At 31.9% G+C, this 19,041-nt stretch overlaps 1 protein-coding gene across 5 annotated transcripts in view; it reads left to right on the top strand.

Annotated features, from left to right (window-relative positions):
* LOC149779962 (uncharacterized) overlaps positions 1 to 8,083 on the top strand; it is a 170,316-nt gene extending 162,233 nt beyond the window's left edge. For all 5 annotated transcript variants that reach the window (XM_089936673.1, XM_089936678.1, XM_089936679.1 and 2 more), the window contains 2 exons: positions 347 to 453; positions 4,020 to 8,083. In XM_089936673.1, the coding sequence (XP_089792799.1) occupies positions 347 to 453; positions 4,020 to 4,109 (197 nt within the window). In that variant the 3' untranslated portion in view covers positions 4,110 to 8,083. The remainder of the gene's footprint in view (positions 1 to 346; positions 454 to 4,019) is intronic.
* The last annotated feature ends 10,958 nt before the right edge of the window (positions 8,084 to 19,041 follow it).

Raw genomic sequence — 19,041 nt, 5'->3', positions numbered from 1 at the left:
TGCACTGGCTGACCTGGGTCTATGCAGTTTGCTAGGAGGAATCAGTAGAACAAACATCACAGACACTGATCAGCTGGTGTATGTTATTTGCAGATGGACTCAACTTAAAAACTTACATCTGAGTATATATGGTATCAAAATATGATTTATTTAACAAAAATTAATTAGATGTCTCCCTTAAAGGCATTCACATTACAGATAATTTCAACAATTTCTTGTCAAAGTATATTGTATTTGTCTCCCCTATATAATCACAGTACATTTCACTGTCATCCTATAGTTATCTAAGCATATTGGATTTGTCTCCCTTATATAATTACATTTCATTGTTACGCTATACATGTAGTTGGCGACACTGATGGCAGGTACAAAGGGAAAAGGCTTATGTACACACCCTCTGACCAGGGTAAATTCTTCAGGATTACAGATGTTACATCAATTTTGGATGTCAAAGTAAGTGCATGAAATCATTAATGTTCATTAAATTAAAAAGGATCAGGATAACATAATCAGGTAATTTGCTTACTTTACACATCTGCAGTTCTTGGTTTGATCCTCTTTTCCAACCTGGACAAGGATATTTGGTTGCCTGGCCAATGTTATGGTTTTCTCTTAGTTTTCTATTTCTCCTGCTAAAACTTCACATTACAATTGTTGTTGTGGGGTTTAATGCCATTTTTCAGCACACGATAGGCTATGCATGGTGACCAGTATTAATGGTGGAGGAAGAACCCGGAAAAACCCTGGGAAGAACCACCGATCCACGAGAAGCTACTGGCAAGCTTTCTCACATACCCACATTGGCCAAATCCTAGACTCAAACCCATGCAGACAGAGGTGAGATGGCAGTGATCCATAACAGAAAGCGCTTTAGACCACTTGGCCACTCGGGGCCCCTCACATTCCAACAAAATCTTATAGCTGTTGAGATGACATATAGCAGTATGTAACTGACCCTGATATGGTCTTCATTGATATGTTGGAGCTGAGGATTGAACTCAGAACTGCACAGGCGCAAAACCAGCACATTACCTCTGTGCTATTCTGCCAGGCTGCCAGACAAGCATTACTTAGCTGCCTGTTCATTTCAAAGTTATCCTTTGTCCTGTTAACTGCTATTACACTGTGGTGATGTCTATTCATAACAGTAGCTAATTAAGATGATAATTATTTATTTGAAATATTATGGTTAATACCTTCCTGGTATGTGACAAACTATATGTAACAGAACATCAATTTAATGGGTCAAATTCATATGTTCCTGATATGTATACAGTGGCATATCCTATTACCACTGTATGCTTATTACCACTGCATTTTAACACATCCTATTACCACTGTATGCTTATTACCACTGCATTTTAACACATCCTATTACCACTGTATGCTTATTACCACTGCATTTTAACACATCTTATTACCACTGTATGCTTATTACCACTGCATTTTAACACATCCTATTACCACTGTATGCTTATTACCACTGTATTTTAACACATCCTATTACCACTGTATGTTTATTACCACTGCATTTTAACACATCCTATTACCACTGTATGCTTATCACCACTGTATTTTAACACATCCTGTTACCACTGTATGTTTATTACCACTGCATTTTAACACATCCTATTACCACTGTATGCTTATTACCACTGCATTTTAACACATCCTATTACCACTGTATGCTTATTACCACTGCATTTTAACATATTTCTTCAATGATGTCACCATGTCTAACATCTGAATAAACTCTGTAAACATGTCAGGAAATTCACATTGCTGTGAATATTAACAATTTGTTCCAATTCCTTTTTGTACATTTTAATCATAAAATGGTACTGTGTACAATGTGTACAAGTCATTTGCTAAATAATTTAAACAATGCAAGCAGAATTGTTGACATGAATGGCACTGTTTGATAAAAATGCTACCTAACTTGTTGGAGGGCTTATAAAAGTTGATTTGTTAAACTCATGAGTTTTGTTTCAATGTGGGTTCTTAGACTAGTAGGTTAAAGGCAAGTTAATGAACAGAGTCATCCCTTCAAATTAATAAAATAGGTTTTCTAGAAATGGGGCTAACTATAAATAAGCCATCTGATCTAACATTACAATATCATAAACCTTAATTATTAATATATTCACAACAACTCATATATATAAAGATCTCAATTAAATTTATGAATGTTGAAAGTTTGACATAATATTTCCGGATTTTTTTTATTTTATTTTTCTTTGATACTTTACTATCGATAGTCACTGTATTTTCAACTGGGGCAGTAAGTAGGATGTTCTCTTTTGAGCACCTCCCATTAGAAGTTACCTCAGAATAACTAGAACTTTGGTGGTCCAACTGATTGGAAATTAAAATCATTCACTGTGACAAATGCACCATGCATTGATTACAGATGCAGTAGGATAAAATCAAAAAGTAAGTAAGGTGAAACTTTTTTGTGTATATTTTCCAAGTAGTAATGCAGTAATAGAATGTACCAATCTACCAATTTATTTTATATTAGATATTAGCTTTAATAGTTTAAAAAATATGGCATTAAAATTAATGAAGATATTTGAACTTGGCAGGTTTTATCCATATCAAGTACTGCTTCATATCATATATCATAAATGCTCAGAATCATATCAAATCCTGCTCAGTACCAGATATCATAAATACTCAGTATCAGATATCAAATACTACTCAGTACCAGATATCATAAATACTCAGTATCAGATATCAATTACTACTCAGTACCAGATATCATAAATACTCAGTATCAAATATCAAGTGCTGTTTAGTATCAGATATCATACTCAGAATCAGATATCAAATACTACTTAGTATCAGATATCATAAATACTCAGTATCAGATAATCAAATACTTCTCAGTACCAGATATCATAAATACTCAGTATCAGATATCAATATTTCTCCTAAATAACTGTTTCAATGACCAGAATGGTATTTTCAATTACTGCATCTCATGTTTGTTGTTGACATTGCGAATATCAAGTTCTTTCATGTGCTTGTTTGAAAGTTTTGTTTCTGACACAATGAACTCCTCCACATCGTTAACTTTAGCATCTATACTTTCAAATGGATGAAACAGCTTGTTTAGTTCATTTGCAAATAAATCTATTTAATCAAAACCTAAAATGTCTACATCATGAGTGCATGTGGTTTGCTTACAGAGTAGTTCCTAATATACTATACTGTTTTTAAGTAACATGTCATGCATACAATATAAAGGTGATTGGTATCATTAAATACAACACAGTTTTGATAATGTAAAGTTAACATAGACAAAAATGGGTAAATGATAATGCTTTATATCAGATATCATAAATACTCTGAATCAGATATAAAATACTACTCAGTATCAGATATCATGAATACTCAGAATCAGATATCAAGTACTACTCAGTATCAGATATCATACTCAGAATCAGATATCAAGTACTACTCAGTATCATATATTGTAAATACTCAGAACCAGATATCAAGTACTACTCAGTATATCATAAATACTCAGAAATCAGATATCAAGTACTACTCAGTATCAGATATCATAAATACTCAGAACCAGATATCAAGTACTACTCAATATCAGATATCATAAATACTCAGAACCAGATATCAAGTACTACTCAATATCAGATATCATAAATACTCAGAATCAGATATCAAGTACTACACACATGTACTCAGTATCAGATATAAATACTCAGAATCAGATATCAAGTGCTACTCAGTATCAGATATAAATACTCAGAATCAGATATCAAGTGCTACTCAGTATCAGACATCATAAATACTCAGAATCAGATATCAAGTACTACTCAATATCAGATATTATAAATACTCAGATATCAAGTACTATTCAAATGGCCTGGGTTTCAAATTTTTTAAAGTGGATTAAGTATTGTAATTCAACCTGACTGGGTCTTTTATTAGGTGTATTGATTTAAGATGGATATTTTCACTTGGGATTTAACTGTAAATATACTTCTTTATTTCAGACTGGTAGATATGTTCCAGTCAAGAAGCTGATGGTCAAATATAAGTCATCTCATGCACAAGCAGACTCTAAGCAAGATGAGAGCCATTGAGAGACTTCATTAAAAACTCTGAGCCAATGACAGCTCTTTAGGTCTCACCAGCCAATGACAGACTGTTACACACATAAAGAACCAGTGAGAGATGTTGTAGCAGATATCAAGATCCAATGACAAATTTTGGAACATGTGCCAGAAATCAGAGACAAATTTCATGGCTGAAATATGTTGACAGTTTGTTTCTTCCATTTAGTGATTGAAAATGTAAAAATGATTCATATTTTCAAGACAAATATTTGTTATGGTTGCTAAATTTAGTCTGCTACAAAGAACATAAAAATACAAATTTTTTAAATAATACATTTATTTCAGCAATACATGCTGCTAGCTACAAAGTACAAAACATATTTACAGATAATGCATGTACACTGTAGAGATGCAACTTTATAAATATTCAGTTACACTGAAAATTTCTTGCTGATGTTGTTAAACAACCAATTACTCAGCCACTTTTTTCCATATCATACAGAAAAAATATATTGATTTAATATTGTCTCAGTGAAAAGAGTAAAATATTTCCTGACATGTGGGTTCATATACAATAGATAATTGATAGAATTTATATTTTGAAGAATATTTATTTTCTTTTGACAAGCTTATTTATATGAATGTATTTTGTAAATTAAGAATGAGACAGTAGATGTATTTGTGAATTCATCATGTTTTAACAAAATTCAGTCTGAAGGTACAATCTGTCCATCCAATCAACTCAATATTATGGAAACAGAATATCATTTCATCTATTTTTGCCTAACACTAACTGAAATATGTATTAAATTTCAATATATACTGGTGTATTTGTTTATGAACTCACGTGGCATTTATTTCTCTTAAATGGCATTGCAATGATCATACTGACCATAGCAAATGATTACGGCCATTTGGAAATTCTATTCTTTTTAATAGATAATGATAGGCACAGTCAGCAAGATATCTAGCCATCAAAATGTAAACTGCACAGATTTATTTTTTATTTTTATTTATTTATTATGAAGAACAAACTTAAAGACCTAATTATTTATTATTTATTAATTTATTATTAAGAAAAAACTTAAAGACCTAATAATGTTTCCTACCTTAAATATTTTCAGCATGTTTTTATGTTTTCTAATTTCATGGTGTATGTTTTTTGTAATCATATCATTATATATTTTTTATGTTATAGGTGTTGTCTAATGTTGTACAGCACTTAGAGCTTCTAAAGATTAGGCACTATACAAAGTCCTCATTATTATTATTATTATTTAGTTTTACTGACCCAAAAGGCCCATAATCAGAAATGATAACAATAAAATTAACCTATAACATTATAAGGTAGATTTACATCTACATGCATTGTCTTAATTGGATATAAATAAGAGAAATAAGAACCCGTGTGTGTCAAATTTTATTGTGGTCACAGCTTTTTAGATAAAAAGAAAGAATGAAGAAAAATATAAGACAAAAAACTTAATGTGAGTGTTCAAAAGATCAGTTAAAGTTAAAAACCGACCGATTAAATTTTTCACGTAACATAGACTTAAATCTTAAATCTCAAGTAGCGTCAATGAATATGAAGACAGATTTTTGTTGTGATGGATCTTATCTTGGTGAATGTAACACCACTGTACCAAATAGGTCAGTGTCATATGAATTTCACATTTCAATGACATTTAGGTTTTGTATTTCAATCAGTTTCCCAGGCATTGTAAGTCACAGAGTAATGCAGCCTGGTATGTAGATGCATCTTGACAAGTGCAATACCACTGTACCAAAAATAGATCATCATAACCTAAATATCACACATTAGTGTCATCAGTTAAGCTTTGAATTTAATTAAGTTTCTCAGTTTTTAGACACTGGTAACTAAGAATAATGTAACTTGGAATTTAGATTTTAGTGAGTTCAACACTATCTTACCAAAAGTAGGTAACTCTCAACTAAATTTCATGCTCAATGACTTATGAAGGTTTTGCATTTAGGTTTCTTTCTAAGTCATTACTGGCAATTGAGGAATGGAACTTGGTATGTAGATGCATCATGGTGAGTACAGTACCATCCAACCAAATGTAAGTCACTGTGACCAAAATTTCATCATTCAGTGATCTGAATTAAGTTTTGTGTTTAGTGTCAATTTCTCATGCACATTTGATTTCATGGTCATACAAAACAAGGATGGCATGGCATTGATTTTCTGTGAACATATTCGTTATTTCCCAAAAATGTTTATCATTTATTTTGCTGTAAGTACCCGCTGATAGCACTGAAAAAGTGACTGCTATGTCTCACTTCCCACAGAATGGAGGCTTAACAAAATGTACAATGTGACTATTTTTAATTACTTGGAGATCTTTTTTGATAATCTGAGATATTACTTAATAACTCAGTAAGCTCAACAGTTTTAGCAAGAGTTAGTCCTCTTGATCTTTCATATACTCAAGACTTTCACTGATATGTGGTGACTGCTTTTTGCAAACTAAAATTTAACAAGGCCAAAAATAACAAATATTAAACAGTGATGAAAGAATTTATAATTTAAATGAGTTCTGAACAACTGTTCAAACTTTACAGAAAGCATCCTGGAATAAAATGCTTTGAAATTTGTACATATGATTCTGATCCTTTGTTATTGAAAATAAAAAAAACAAAATTTAATGACTTCTTCTCAAAAGGCAAATTATTTCTACTAAACTTGTTTACAAACAGAAAGCATCTGACTGATTTAGATTTCAAAGCCAGCTTCTCATGCATTTGAATATGAGTCAGTCAGGTCAGTGATCTCAGGCCTACTTGGGCCTCATGTTTTTCCATATCTATAGAATCTTACATAGGCATTCATTTCAGATCAAATTATTTTAAATGTTTTATGAATATCTTGAACTAAATACAAATACAATATCCTATATGTACATTGTAATTCAATATATTTCCTGCAATGATTCTAAAGACTTTGGCATGAGCTGGATGGTTGTAGCGTGAATATGTGATCACTGTGATGTCACAAAATGCAAACTTGAATGTACTATGACATCAGAGCATATTTCACTCAAAAACATTTAAGTCCTAAAAAATTATTTTTATCTCAAGTGTAAAATGCAGTGGTGGATAAAACCCTGATCTTTATCACCTTATACTCTGAGAGAAATCCGCTAATGCTTTTAGCTTTTTGTTGTTGTTTTTAACACTTACATTAGTTATTAAAATGTTACCATGTATTCTGTTTGCAGACTTTAACAAAGAGATTAATATTTTCATGGCAAGATTATATGACATAAAATAAAAGACTATTAGGTTATAGCAACCCAGCTGTAATAAGAAACACTTTCAGTTAATTAGATATTCATATTTTGAGGTCAGTTTTTAAACTTCTTGATGATTCAGGCATTTCTTGCATGTTGAGATTTTTTTTTGTTTGATAATGAAACATTCACTAATGGGGCACCAGGTCTTATGGTGAGGAAGAAAATAGGTAATTTTTGAACTTTTCATGCAGGTTTATTGCTATTATTTAATATCAAAGCAGGATTTGTTCAGCTAGCTCTTTTGTCATATACCATATATAGTTACTTACAAGTAATCAGTGGAACAAATAGCACAGACCCTGATCTGTTGGATGATTATGTGATAGTAGATCAGGGTCTATGCTGCTTGCAGTTAGACCAATTTAGAAGTGAATACCTATGGAACATTATTGTACGAGTTTAAACAATGAGAACTTGGTATAAATGCCAATAAGGTCTTCAATAAGACATGTTTTGTGTACATTCTATAACTGCAGATGCCATACCAGTAAGTCTACTTAGGACTCATCTATGTTTGATATGTTCATTGATAGATGTATATACATTTTTCTAAGAAGAATAATTTATCGTTGACGTTTAACTGCTGTAAGTACTGGGTATACTTCTTTTTACAAGGAGTGCCAATGCCTCTGAGATATTACTAAAATCTGTGATACAAACTAGATAGATTAAAGTATACAAGCAGTATTTGTTTGGGTATTTTTCTTACTTTCATAATCATTCTTCTGCTACACACCCACCTCAACCTTCACCCCACCATCATCATTATACTTTCACTTATTTGCAAGATGCATCTTGAGCCATTTCACAGAATCTTACCAAACTTTTATAGATATTCTCTTTGCAGGAGTGCAAGACCTAATTAGGGTTTGGTGACTTTGACACCAATTTCAAGGTCACTAAAAGACTGAAGTTTCTATGATATTGCTATCATGCAAGATATTTTAAAAACTTTAGTGACCTTGACCTCAATTTCAAAGTCACTAGGAAACATTAAAGTTCCTATGATATTATTACAGTGAGAGATATTTTAAAAAATTTGATGGAAACCTTAGGAGAGTTGTTTTTTCTTCAAAACCTGTATGAAAAATCTGATGAGAGAATATAAAGAACTGACCAAGCTGTACATATCTTGAAAATACCCTCACCTCCTTGCCATAAAATTTTAATGCTCTACAGTATTCACTTACCCTCTCATTTGTTTGTAATCCTCAACTGATTTTAAAATGAAAAGCGTCAAGGATATAAAAAAAAATACACAGAACTTAGTCATTTCATTCATCAATACGTAATTTCTAACCTGTCACCAGGTAGCCCCTAACACTGTCATCTTATTCATGTTTCAAACCAAACGTCCATGTAAACAAGACAGACTGATGAGTGATCTTGTCCAGTTTCTAGAACAGTCAATTTTCAGAAAGAAAAACTTGTCATCTGCATCCAGTATTTGCAGTGACTAGCTTTAATATTCTAAACCAGTGGTTCCCAAAGTGGGTGGTACTGCCCTCTTGGGAGGGGGGTGCGTATTACCAAGGGGGGAGGCACACTAATGCTGAATAATGATTGTAATGGGATAAGGGGTGTGTGTGTGCTGAGGATAACCAAGTGGGCAGTGGCTTGAAAAGGTTTAGGAACCACTCTTCTAAATGAAAAATTTAACAAAATTTAAAAAAAAGATGTAACTCTGACATACATGTGTTCAATGAGATGGTTATAGAAATTTTATGGAATTATTCAGAGCTTGTTTGAGATGGTGAACTACATCACATCTGTTGTATAAAAAAAAACAGACTCCCAGGTTCTTCAGTGCTGATGTAATTGAAGCCATGTGCCTTGCTCAAGGACACAGCATTGTTGTTGACCAGGACTGACTATATGGTTGGATTTGAACCCACACCCTTTCTGTCAGGAATCCAGCATGCTAACCACTAAGCCATGTGACTCCTTCAGGATAGATATACAGAACTATTGCAAAATCTGCTGGTTCCATCAAATTTTGTGTGAGCCTGAAGAAGAAAAAAAAATTGTCATTAAAAATAATACAAAATGTAGTAAAATATGTTAAATTGTTTAGAAATGAAAAGTTTATGAATAAGAAAAGATAAATAAAATCATTAAGACTGGATTTGAATTGGGATTGGGCACTTTATCAGTAATGTGCCAATCAACTATGCTATTGAAAATCCAACTCTATACTTATCATGAAAAGTTAAGTCACTGAAATGTAATACATCAACCTCTACACACATCAATTTCATATTCAAACTTGAAATGTAATACATCAACCTCTACACACATCAATTTCATATTCAAACTTGAAATGTAATACATCAACCTCTACACACATCAATTTCATATTCAAACATGAAATGTAATACATTAACCTCTACACACATCAATTTCATATTCAAACTTGAAATGTAATACAGTAACCTCTACACACATCAATTTCATAATCAAACTTGAAAAATATGAATTGGATAAATTAAGCAATTACATGTACAAACTTAAATATTTAAAAAAAATGTACTGTGAGGCAATTATTCCCTCTCTTATTAACATAATTGCAAGAAAAAATCATTAGTAATGAAAAATCAAGTTGCAAAGTCAAACACTTCCCAAAGCTATTGACAAGTCAAATGATTTTTAGAAGAGAGAAAACACCCATATAATATGAAATCTGGAGAGTGAATAACATCACACCTATATTCTTTCAACTTGACACCTCTGAAAAATTAAAAGCTGATTGGTTACTTATCAGGGATATTTTAACTCCTACATTAAACAAGTATTTCAGGACAATGCCAATACACAATTTATAGAATATAATTTCAAGACATAACACCTAATTTAACGGTCAAAGTGAAAAATAACAAAATTTATGCTATGAACATTTCACTGTTAATAGTGACCAACATGCACTCTAGGACATCAAAATACATTTTATGAAAGAGTCCACTCAACAAACAACTAAATACATTTTATGAAAGAGTCCACTCAACAAACAACTAAATACATTTTATGAAAGAGTCCACTCAACAAACAACTAAATACATTTTGTTTGAATCGAACCTAACACTTACAGAAAAATAAATAAATGTGGCCCTATATAATATTACAACTCTATGGTCTTAAAATAAGTAACAAGAAAGAGTGATGACCAACAAGTTTTGTATAATAGACAATATAATTTTTTCCCTAAATACAAAGTCAAAGCATTAAAAATAACTTCTTGTGTGGTGAATGAATTCCTAATGTCCTAAATGTTCTATCTGTGTCAAAAGTTTTGAGTAATGCACATGAGGTCCAAAGGTATTCCAAATGATAATCTGTATTGTAATGATGTATCAACAATACAGAAAAGTCATTATGTTATAACCCCAAAATGTATTTAAATGAATTAACAGTAATCCCATGACAGCTAAGAATCCAAATAGTCTTTAAATGAATGTACATTAATTCCATAGAGCTAATGTATATCCAAATAGTCTTTAAATGAATTCACAGTAATTCCTTACAACTATTACATTTCCCAATAATCTTAAAATGATTAAGTTAAATAAATGAACCAATCATTCCAAGACTGATAGTACTACTAAGAATGCCTAATTGTGTCTATTAATTTTCTTACATTGAATGCTAATATGCAATAAAGAGAATGCAATATGAGGCTTTGAGTGAATCATCTTGGCATTTCGAAATGACTTTATCAGTGAACAGATCAGCTGTTCTAACACTGACAAATCATAAATTAGGACAGCTTGGTCATTCAGAACTCATTACCTGGGATTGGTCACCTTTACTTATACTTATCTTGCAAATTTTAATTAGAACTAAACAGACAGAAAATAAAAAAATACACTTTTCATCATCTAAATGTAACAGACACTGGTGCTCTCAATGTGCAAACATAAGAGAAAGTATTTCTTTCAGTAGTACCAATACAAAAGAGGTATTTTCTATACGTGATAACACTAACTGCATATCAACTGATGTGATTTATTTAATAACCTGTAAAAAATGTAGCATGCAATATGTTGGACAAACAAACACTACAACAAGTTTCTAAGAGAATGAATAATCATCGCTTTCATATAAAATATTATAGAGATCCTCGGTTTTCCTCTAATATTTCAACACACTTTAACACCAATAATCACTCTCTACTTGATTTTTCTTTCATGCCAATAGATATTGTGCATGGTGACATGAACAGACTCATAAAAGAAACTTATTGGATTCATAAGTTAGATACTCTGTATCCTAATGGACTTAATGCTAATGCACTATATAAAATTGTGTAATTTAAATTGATATATTGTATATCCTTTATAACAATATAATTATATGTATGACTGTTTGTCTCTATTTTATTTTATTATTTTACTTTTTTGTCGTTGAGTTTAATTATAGTGGCATGCGCACAATTGTGCATGTGCCACTTTTTTCTGACTGCACCGCAGCCTGCTAGTTGTTCCTGAGGAAGGGAATGGTGCCACCTCCTCCAGGCTTTTATGGATTCAAGGAACCCTGATAGTTTGGCCTCAATCTGTGGGTCCATAAAGGTCCCTTACAGTTGAATGGTTGGCTGTCATTAGTGGGAAGGAGAGCTCGGGAATGGTCCTGCTTGCTTTACATCACTGGTTTCTTGTTGCATTTGCCTGGTGTCTCTTGTGAAATTTTTTTTCGATTTTTTTTTCTTCTTCAAAATGTTCTAAAAAGGCGGGGGGAATGTTCTATGCTGTTTATAGAGGTTCTTAGCAGAAATCATGTATGAAGAGAGATTTTCAAGGTATTATGGTATTACTAGTCGAGGTGTTTAGGGTGTGCTTCCTATTTATGTTATTTATAAGATTTTAGATATTGCCTCTTTAAGTTATTTATTTATTAATGTTTTTAGAGATTGAATGTCATTTATACTTTATTTAGCAAGAGACCGGAGTCCTAGCCGATTACACGGTTCATTAAGGACATCTAGGATCAGAGTCCTAGCTGATTACTCGGTTCGTTAAGAACATCTAGGACATCCGATTTTGCGGTTTCCTTAGTTTTTAATAGGTGCTTCGTAAGTGAATTATTTATTAATACTTTTAAAAAATATTTATTATATTTTGTTCCTAAGTCCTGCTGAGTCTATGCATTTATTTATATTTTTATATGCTGATTGTTTTTTTTATTAGAGTCCATAGGTAACTCTGGGTATGTGTGTGGTGATCCAATCTCTTTTTGGTTTTTGATAAATATTTTCCGAGTGGGTTGATATTTTGGGCATATATTGAATACATGGTGTAGATCTTCGGTGGTGTGGCAGTTAAAGCAGTTAATGGTTGCTGGTTTGGGTCCTATAAACCTTCCAAAACTGCTTGCTAGTTTAGTTTTTCCAGTTATTATCCTGTTTATGGTTTTCTGTTCTAAACAGGTACCCTTAGGTAGCTGTATGTTCCTATCTACGTTTTTTTGTTTCATGGTGCTTTTTACCTTTTTGTGGAGGAGTTCCACAAATCTTGCCATGTTTGGTCTATATATGTTTGTGCGAAGCTTAGTGCTTCTGTAGAGCTATAGTTAAGCTTGATAGAGTTTTGATCTCCTAGTTTGATTTGTGCAACTTTGTCTGCTGTTTCGTTGCCAGAGATTCCAATGTGCAACAGTATCCACATGAGCTCGACTAATTGATGTGCTGTGGTGACATCGTCAATTAATTGGCATGCTCTGTCGAGGAATTGTTCCCTAGAGTGTGTATTGCGATTTTGGATAGATTTGGTAACGCTTAGGGAATCGCTTATAATGACTGCTTTAGGTATTTGGTTGTCTTTGATCCATTGTAGTAATTCAAGTATAGCCCAGAATTCAGTGGCTATTCCAAACTCTGTTTGGAATAATTATAGGATGGGCTGATGGCCACCTGTACCATGCAATAATTATAGGATGGGCTGATGGCCATCTGTACCATGCAATAATTATAGAATGGGCTGATGGCCACCTGTACCATGCAATAATTATAGGATGGGCTGATGGCCACCTGTACCATGCAATAATGATAGGATGGGCTGATGGCCACCTGTACCATGCAACAATTATAGGATGGGCTGATGGCCACCTGTACCATGCAATAATGATAGGATGGGCTGATGGCCACCTGTACCATGCAATAATTATAGGATGGGCTGATGGCCACCTGTACCACGCAACAATTATAGAATGGGCTGATGGCCACCTGTACCATGCAATAATTATAGGATGGGCTGATGGACATCTGAACCATGCAATAATTATAGGATGGGCTGATGGCCACCTGTACCATGCAATAATTATAGGATGGACTGATGGCCACCTGTACCATGCAATAATTATAAGATGGGCTGATGGCCACCTGTACCATGCAATAATTATAGGATGGGGTGATGGCCACCTGTACCATGCAATAATTATAGAATGGGCTGATGGTCATCTGTACCATGCCATAATTATAGGATGGGCTAATTGCAACTATACATATTTTAATAAACTACCTCTTTTGCTTAGTTTAAAAAAAAGCAGCAGTTGGGTGTATAAGCACAGTAAGCAGAGATTGTATTCAGAAATTCAAACATGTGAAAGAGAAATAATGAAGATAGAATGGATATTTGGTTTTTATCACTATAAAATTATCTTAGAATTGTTGTAGATTTGACTGCTATAAACCATAAAACTGATACATTTTCTATTGTATGTCAATTGTACAAGTTGTTATAACAAGAGATTATCACTTGTATTGGCAAGACAATATCGTAAATCAGTAACTGATAATTCTGTTTAATCCACTGGGCTAGTCAGTGACATCATTCCTATAACAGCTAGTTCAGAAACTTCCCCCCAACCTGTTATAATTGGCTGATAGCTTCAACATCAGCATCATGATTGATGGGAAAAGGTACCATGATTCCATACTTTGATTAAATGATAATTATCAGCAGTCTTGATAGTACCGGAATTGTACAATATAAACACACAGATCTTTTCTTTATTTAAATCAACTTGGTATGGAATATTTTGTCATGCTGTTATTTGATAGAGGTTATCATTACTTCTATGAGTGAAGATTTTAATTAATTTATTGGTATGGAATATTTTGTCATGCTTTTATTTGATAGAGGTCATCATTACTTCTATGAGTGAAGATTTTAATTAATTTATTGGTATGGAATATTTTGTCATGCTTTTATTTGATAGAGGTCATCATTACTTCTATGAGTGAAGATTTTAATTAATTTATTGGTATGGAATATTTTGTCATGCTTTTATTTGACAGAGGTCATCATTACTTCTGTGAGTGAAGATTTTAATTAATTTATTGGTATGGAATATTTTGTCATGCTGTTATTTGACAGAGGTCATCATTACTTCTATGAGTGAAGATTTTAATTTATTGGTATGGAATATTTTGTCATGCTGTTATTTGATAGAGGTCATCATTACTTCTGTGAGTGAAGATTTTAATTAATTTATTGGTATGGAATATTTTGTCATGCTGTTATTTGACAGAGGTCATCATTACTTCTGTGAGTGAAGATTTTAATTAATTTATTGGTATGGAATATTTTGTCATGCTGTTATTTGATAGAGGTCATCATTACTTCTGTGAGTGAAGATTTTAATTAATTTATTGGTATGGAATATTTTGTCATGCTTTTATTTGATAGAGGTCATCATTACTTCTGTGAGTGAAGATTTTAATTTATTGGTATGGAATATTTTGTCATGCTGTTATTTGATAGAGGTCATCATTACTTCTGTGAGTGAAGATTTTAATTAATTTATTGGTATGGAATATTTTGTCATGCTTTTATTTGATAGAGGTCATCATTACTTCTATGAGTGAAGATTTTAATTAATTTATTGGTATGGAATATTTTGTCATGCTTTTATTTGATAGAGGTCATCATTACTTCTGTGAGTGAAGATTTTAATTAATTTATTGGTATGGAATATTTTGTCATGCTTTTATTTGATAGAGGTCATCATTACTTCTATGAGTGAAGATTTTAATTAATTTATTGGTATGGAATATTTTGTCATGCTTTTATTTGATAGAGGTCATCATTACTTCTATGAGTGAAGATTTTAATTAATTTATTGGTATGGAATATTTTGTCATGCTTTTATTTGATAGAGGTCATCATTACTTCTATGAGTGAAGATTTTAATTAATTTATTGGTATGGAATATTTTGTCATGCTGTTATTTGATAGAGGTCATCATTACTTTTGTGAGTGAAGATTTTAATTAATTTATTGGTATGGAATATTTTGTCATGCTGTTATTTGATAGAGGTCATCATTACTTCTATGAGTGAAGATTTTAATTAATTCATTGGTATGGAATATTTTGTCATGCTGTTATTTGATAGAGGTCATCATTACTTCTGTGAGTGAAGATTTTAATTAATTTATTGGTATGGAATATTTTGTCATGCTGTTATTTGATAGAGGTCATCATTACTTCTGTGAGTGAAGATTTTAATTAATTTATTGGTATGGAATATTTTGACATGCTTTTATTTGATAGAGGTCATCATTACTTCTATGAGTGAAGATTTTAATTAATTTATTGGTATGGAATATTTTGTCATGCTGTTATTTGATAGAGGTCATCATTACTTCTATGAGTGAAGATTTTAATTAATTTATTGGTATGGAATATTTTGTCATGCTGTTATTTGATAGAGGTCATCATTACTTCTGTGAGTGAAGATTTTAATTAATTTATTGGTATGGAATATTTTGTCATGCTTTTATTTGATAGAGGTCATCATTACTTCTGTGAGTGAAGATTTTAATTTATTGGTATGGAATATTTTGTCATGCTGTTATTTGATAGAGGTCATCATTACTTCTGTGAGTGAAGATTTTAATTTATTGGTATGGAATATTTTGTCATGCTGTTATTTGATAGAGGTCATCATTACTTCTATGAGTGAAGATTTTAATTAATTTATTGGTATGGAATATTTTGTCATGCTTTTATTTGATAGAGGTCATCATTACTTCTATGAGTGAAGATTTTAATTAATTTATTGGTATGGAATATTTTGTCATGCTGTTATTTGATAGAGGTCATCATTACTTCTGTGAGTGAAGATTTTAATTAATTTATTGGTATGGAATATTTTGTCATGCTTTTATTTGATAGAGGTCATCATTACTTCTGTGAGTGAAGATTTTAATTTATTGGTATGGAATATTTTGTCATGCTGTTATTTGATAGAGGTCATCATTACTTCTGTGAGTGAAGATTTTAATTTATTGGTATGGAATATTTTGTCATGCTGTTATTTGATAGAGGTCATCATTACTTCTGTGAGTGAAGATTTTAATTAATTTATTGGTATGGAATATTTTGTCATGCTTTTATTTGATAGAGGTCATCATTACTTCTATGAGTGAAGATTTTAATTAATTTATTGGTATGGAATATTTTGTCATGCTTTTATTTGATAGAGGTCATCATTACTTCTATGAGTGAAGATTTTAATTAATTTATTGGTATGGAATATTTTGTCATGCTGTTATTTGATAGAGGTCATCATTACTTTTGTGAGTGAAGATTTTAATTAATTTATTGGTATGGAATATTTTGTCATGCTGTTATTTGATAGAGGTCATCATTACTTCTATGAGTGAAGATTTTAATTAATTTATTGGTATGGAATATTTTGTCATGCTGTTATTTGATAGAGGTCATCATTACTTCTATGAGTGAAGATTTTAATTAATTTATTGGTATGGAATATTTTGTCATGCTGTTATTTGATAGAGGTCATCATTACTTCTGTGAGTGAAGATTTTAATTAATTTATTGGTATGGAATATTTTGTCATGCTTTTATTTGATAGAGGTCATCATTACTTCTATGAGTGAAGATTTTAATTAATTTATTGGTATGGAATATTTTGTCATGCTGTTATTTGATAGAGGTCATCATTACTTCTATGAGTGAAGATTTTAATTAATTTATTGGTATGGAATATTTTGTCATGCTGTTATTTGATAGAGGTCATCATTACTTCTGTGAGTGTTGTTGTTGTTGTAGGGTTTAACGCCATTTTTCAGCACACGATAGGCCATATATGGCGGCCAGTATTAATGGTGGACGAAGAACCCGGGAAAACCCCGGAAAGAACCACCGACCCACGAGAAGCTACTGGCAAGCTTTCTCACATACCCACACTGGCTGAATCCGAGACTCGAACCCACGCAGACAGAGGTGAGATGGCAGTGGTCTGTAACGGACAGCGCTTTAGACCACTCGGGGCCCCCTTCTGTGAGTGAAGATTTTAATTAATTTATTGGTATGGAATATTTTTTTGTCATGCTTTTATTTGATAGAGGTCATCATTACTTCTGTGAGTGAAGATTTTAATTTATTGGTATGGAATATTTTGTCATGCTGTTATTTGATAGAGGTCATCATTACTTCTGTGAGTGAAGATTTTAATTTATTGGTATGGAATATTTTGTCATGCTGTTATTTGATAGAGGTCATCATTACTTCTGTGAGTGAAATTTTAATTAATTTATTGGTATGGAATATTTTGTCATGCTTTTATTTGATAGAGGTCATCATTACTTCTATGAGTGAAGATTTTAATTAATTTATTGGTATGGAATATTTTGTCATGCTTTTATTTGATAGAGGTCATCATTACTTCTGTGAGTGAAGATTTTAATTAATTTATTGGTATGGAATATTTTGTCATGCTTTTATTTGATAGAGGTCATCATTACTTCTATGTGTGAAGATTTTAATTAATTTATTGGTATGGAATATTTTGTCATGCTTTTATTTGATAGAGGTCATCATTACTTCTATGAGTGAAGATTTTAATTAATTTATTGGTATGGAATATTTTGTCATGCTTTTATTTGATAGAGGTCATCATTACTTCTATGAGTGAAGATTTTAATTAATTTATTGGTATGGAACATTTTGTCATGCTTTTATTTGATAGAGGTCATCATTACTTCTGTGAGTGAAGATTTTAATCTTATAGGTGTTGTCTAATGTTGTAAAGCGCTTAGAGCTTCTAAAGATTAGGTGCTATATAAAGTCCTCATTATTATTATTATTATTATTACTATTATTCACTTTGAGTACAGCTTGAAAATGGCTTGGTTTGAATGGTAACTGTCACAGTTAGACTGGTACTGGAGGAGACAATGGTACTAATGGTATTGAAAAATTGGAACCAGCCTGGAATTGGGTGAATATAAAATAGAGTATATATGGGTTTGGCGGACCAGGATTGGCTAATGATGTAAGTTTTGTTTTAGGAAAAAGAATCTTTAGTTGTAAGTAAAAAAAATAGAGTAATTGTTTTATTGATGGAATTTCTTGAGTTTGGAACAATCATTACTAAAATTAGCACCTGACTCTTTTTCGTGTGGACTAGAAAGCACATGTTTCAAACACATGCAGGTCCAGAAAATGCTGTGGCTCATATCCTTTCCTCTACAACGAAGTTGACATCCAGGTTTCATCTATACTGATACATATAGGTTTGATCATAAGTACTCAGAAATTTTAAGTTATTGAATTTTTAATATCATGGTGTTTGCATAGGTTTACAATGGGAACTGAATTAGTACCGTGAGTCCTGGAGATCAAAT

The sequence above is a fragment of the Sinohyriopsis cumingii genome, chromosome 16 (genome assembly GCF_028554795.1).
Source record: "Sinohyriopsis cumingii isolate HCF-2022 chromosome 16, ASM2855479v2, whole genome shotgun sequence".
Taxonomy (NCBI): domain Eukaryota; kingdom Metazoa; phylum Mollusca; class Bivalvia; order Unionida; family Unionidae; genus Sinohyriopsis; species Sinohyriopsis cumingii.
Note: the sequence above shows the minus strand (reverse complement) of the source record. Positions and strands in the feature narration are given on the sequence as shown.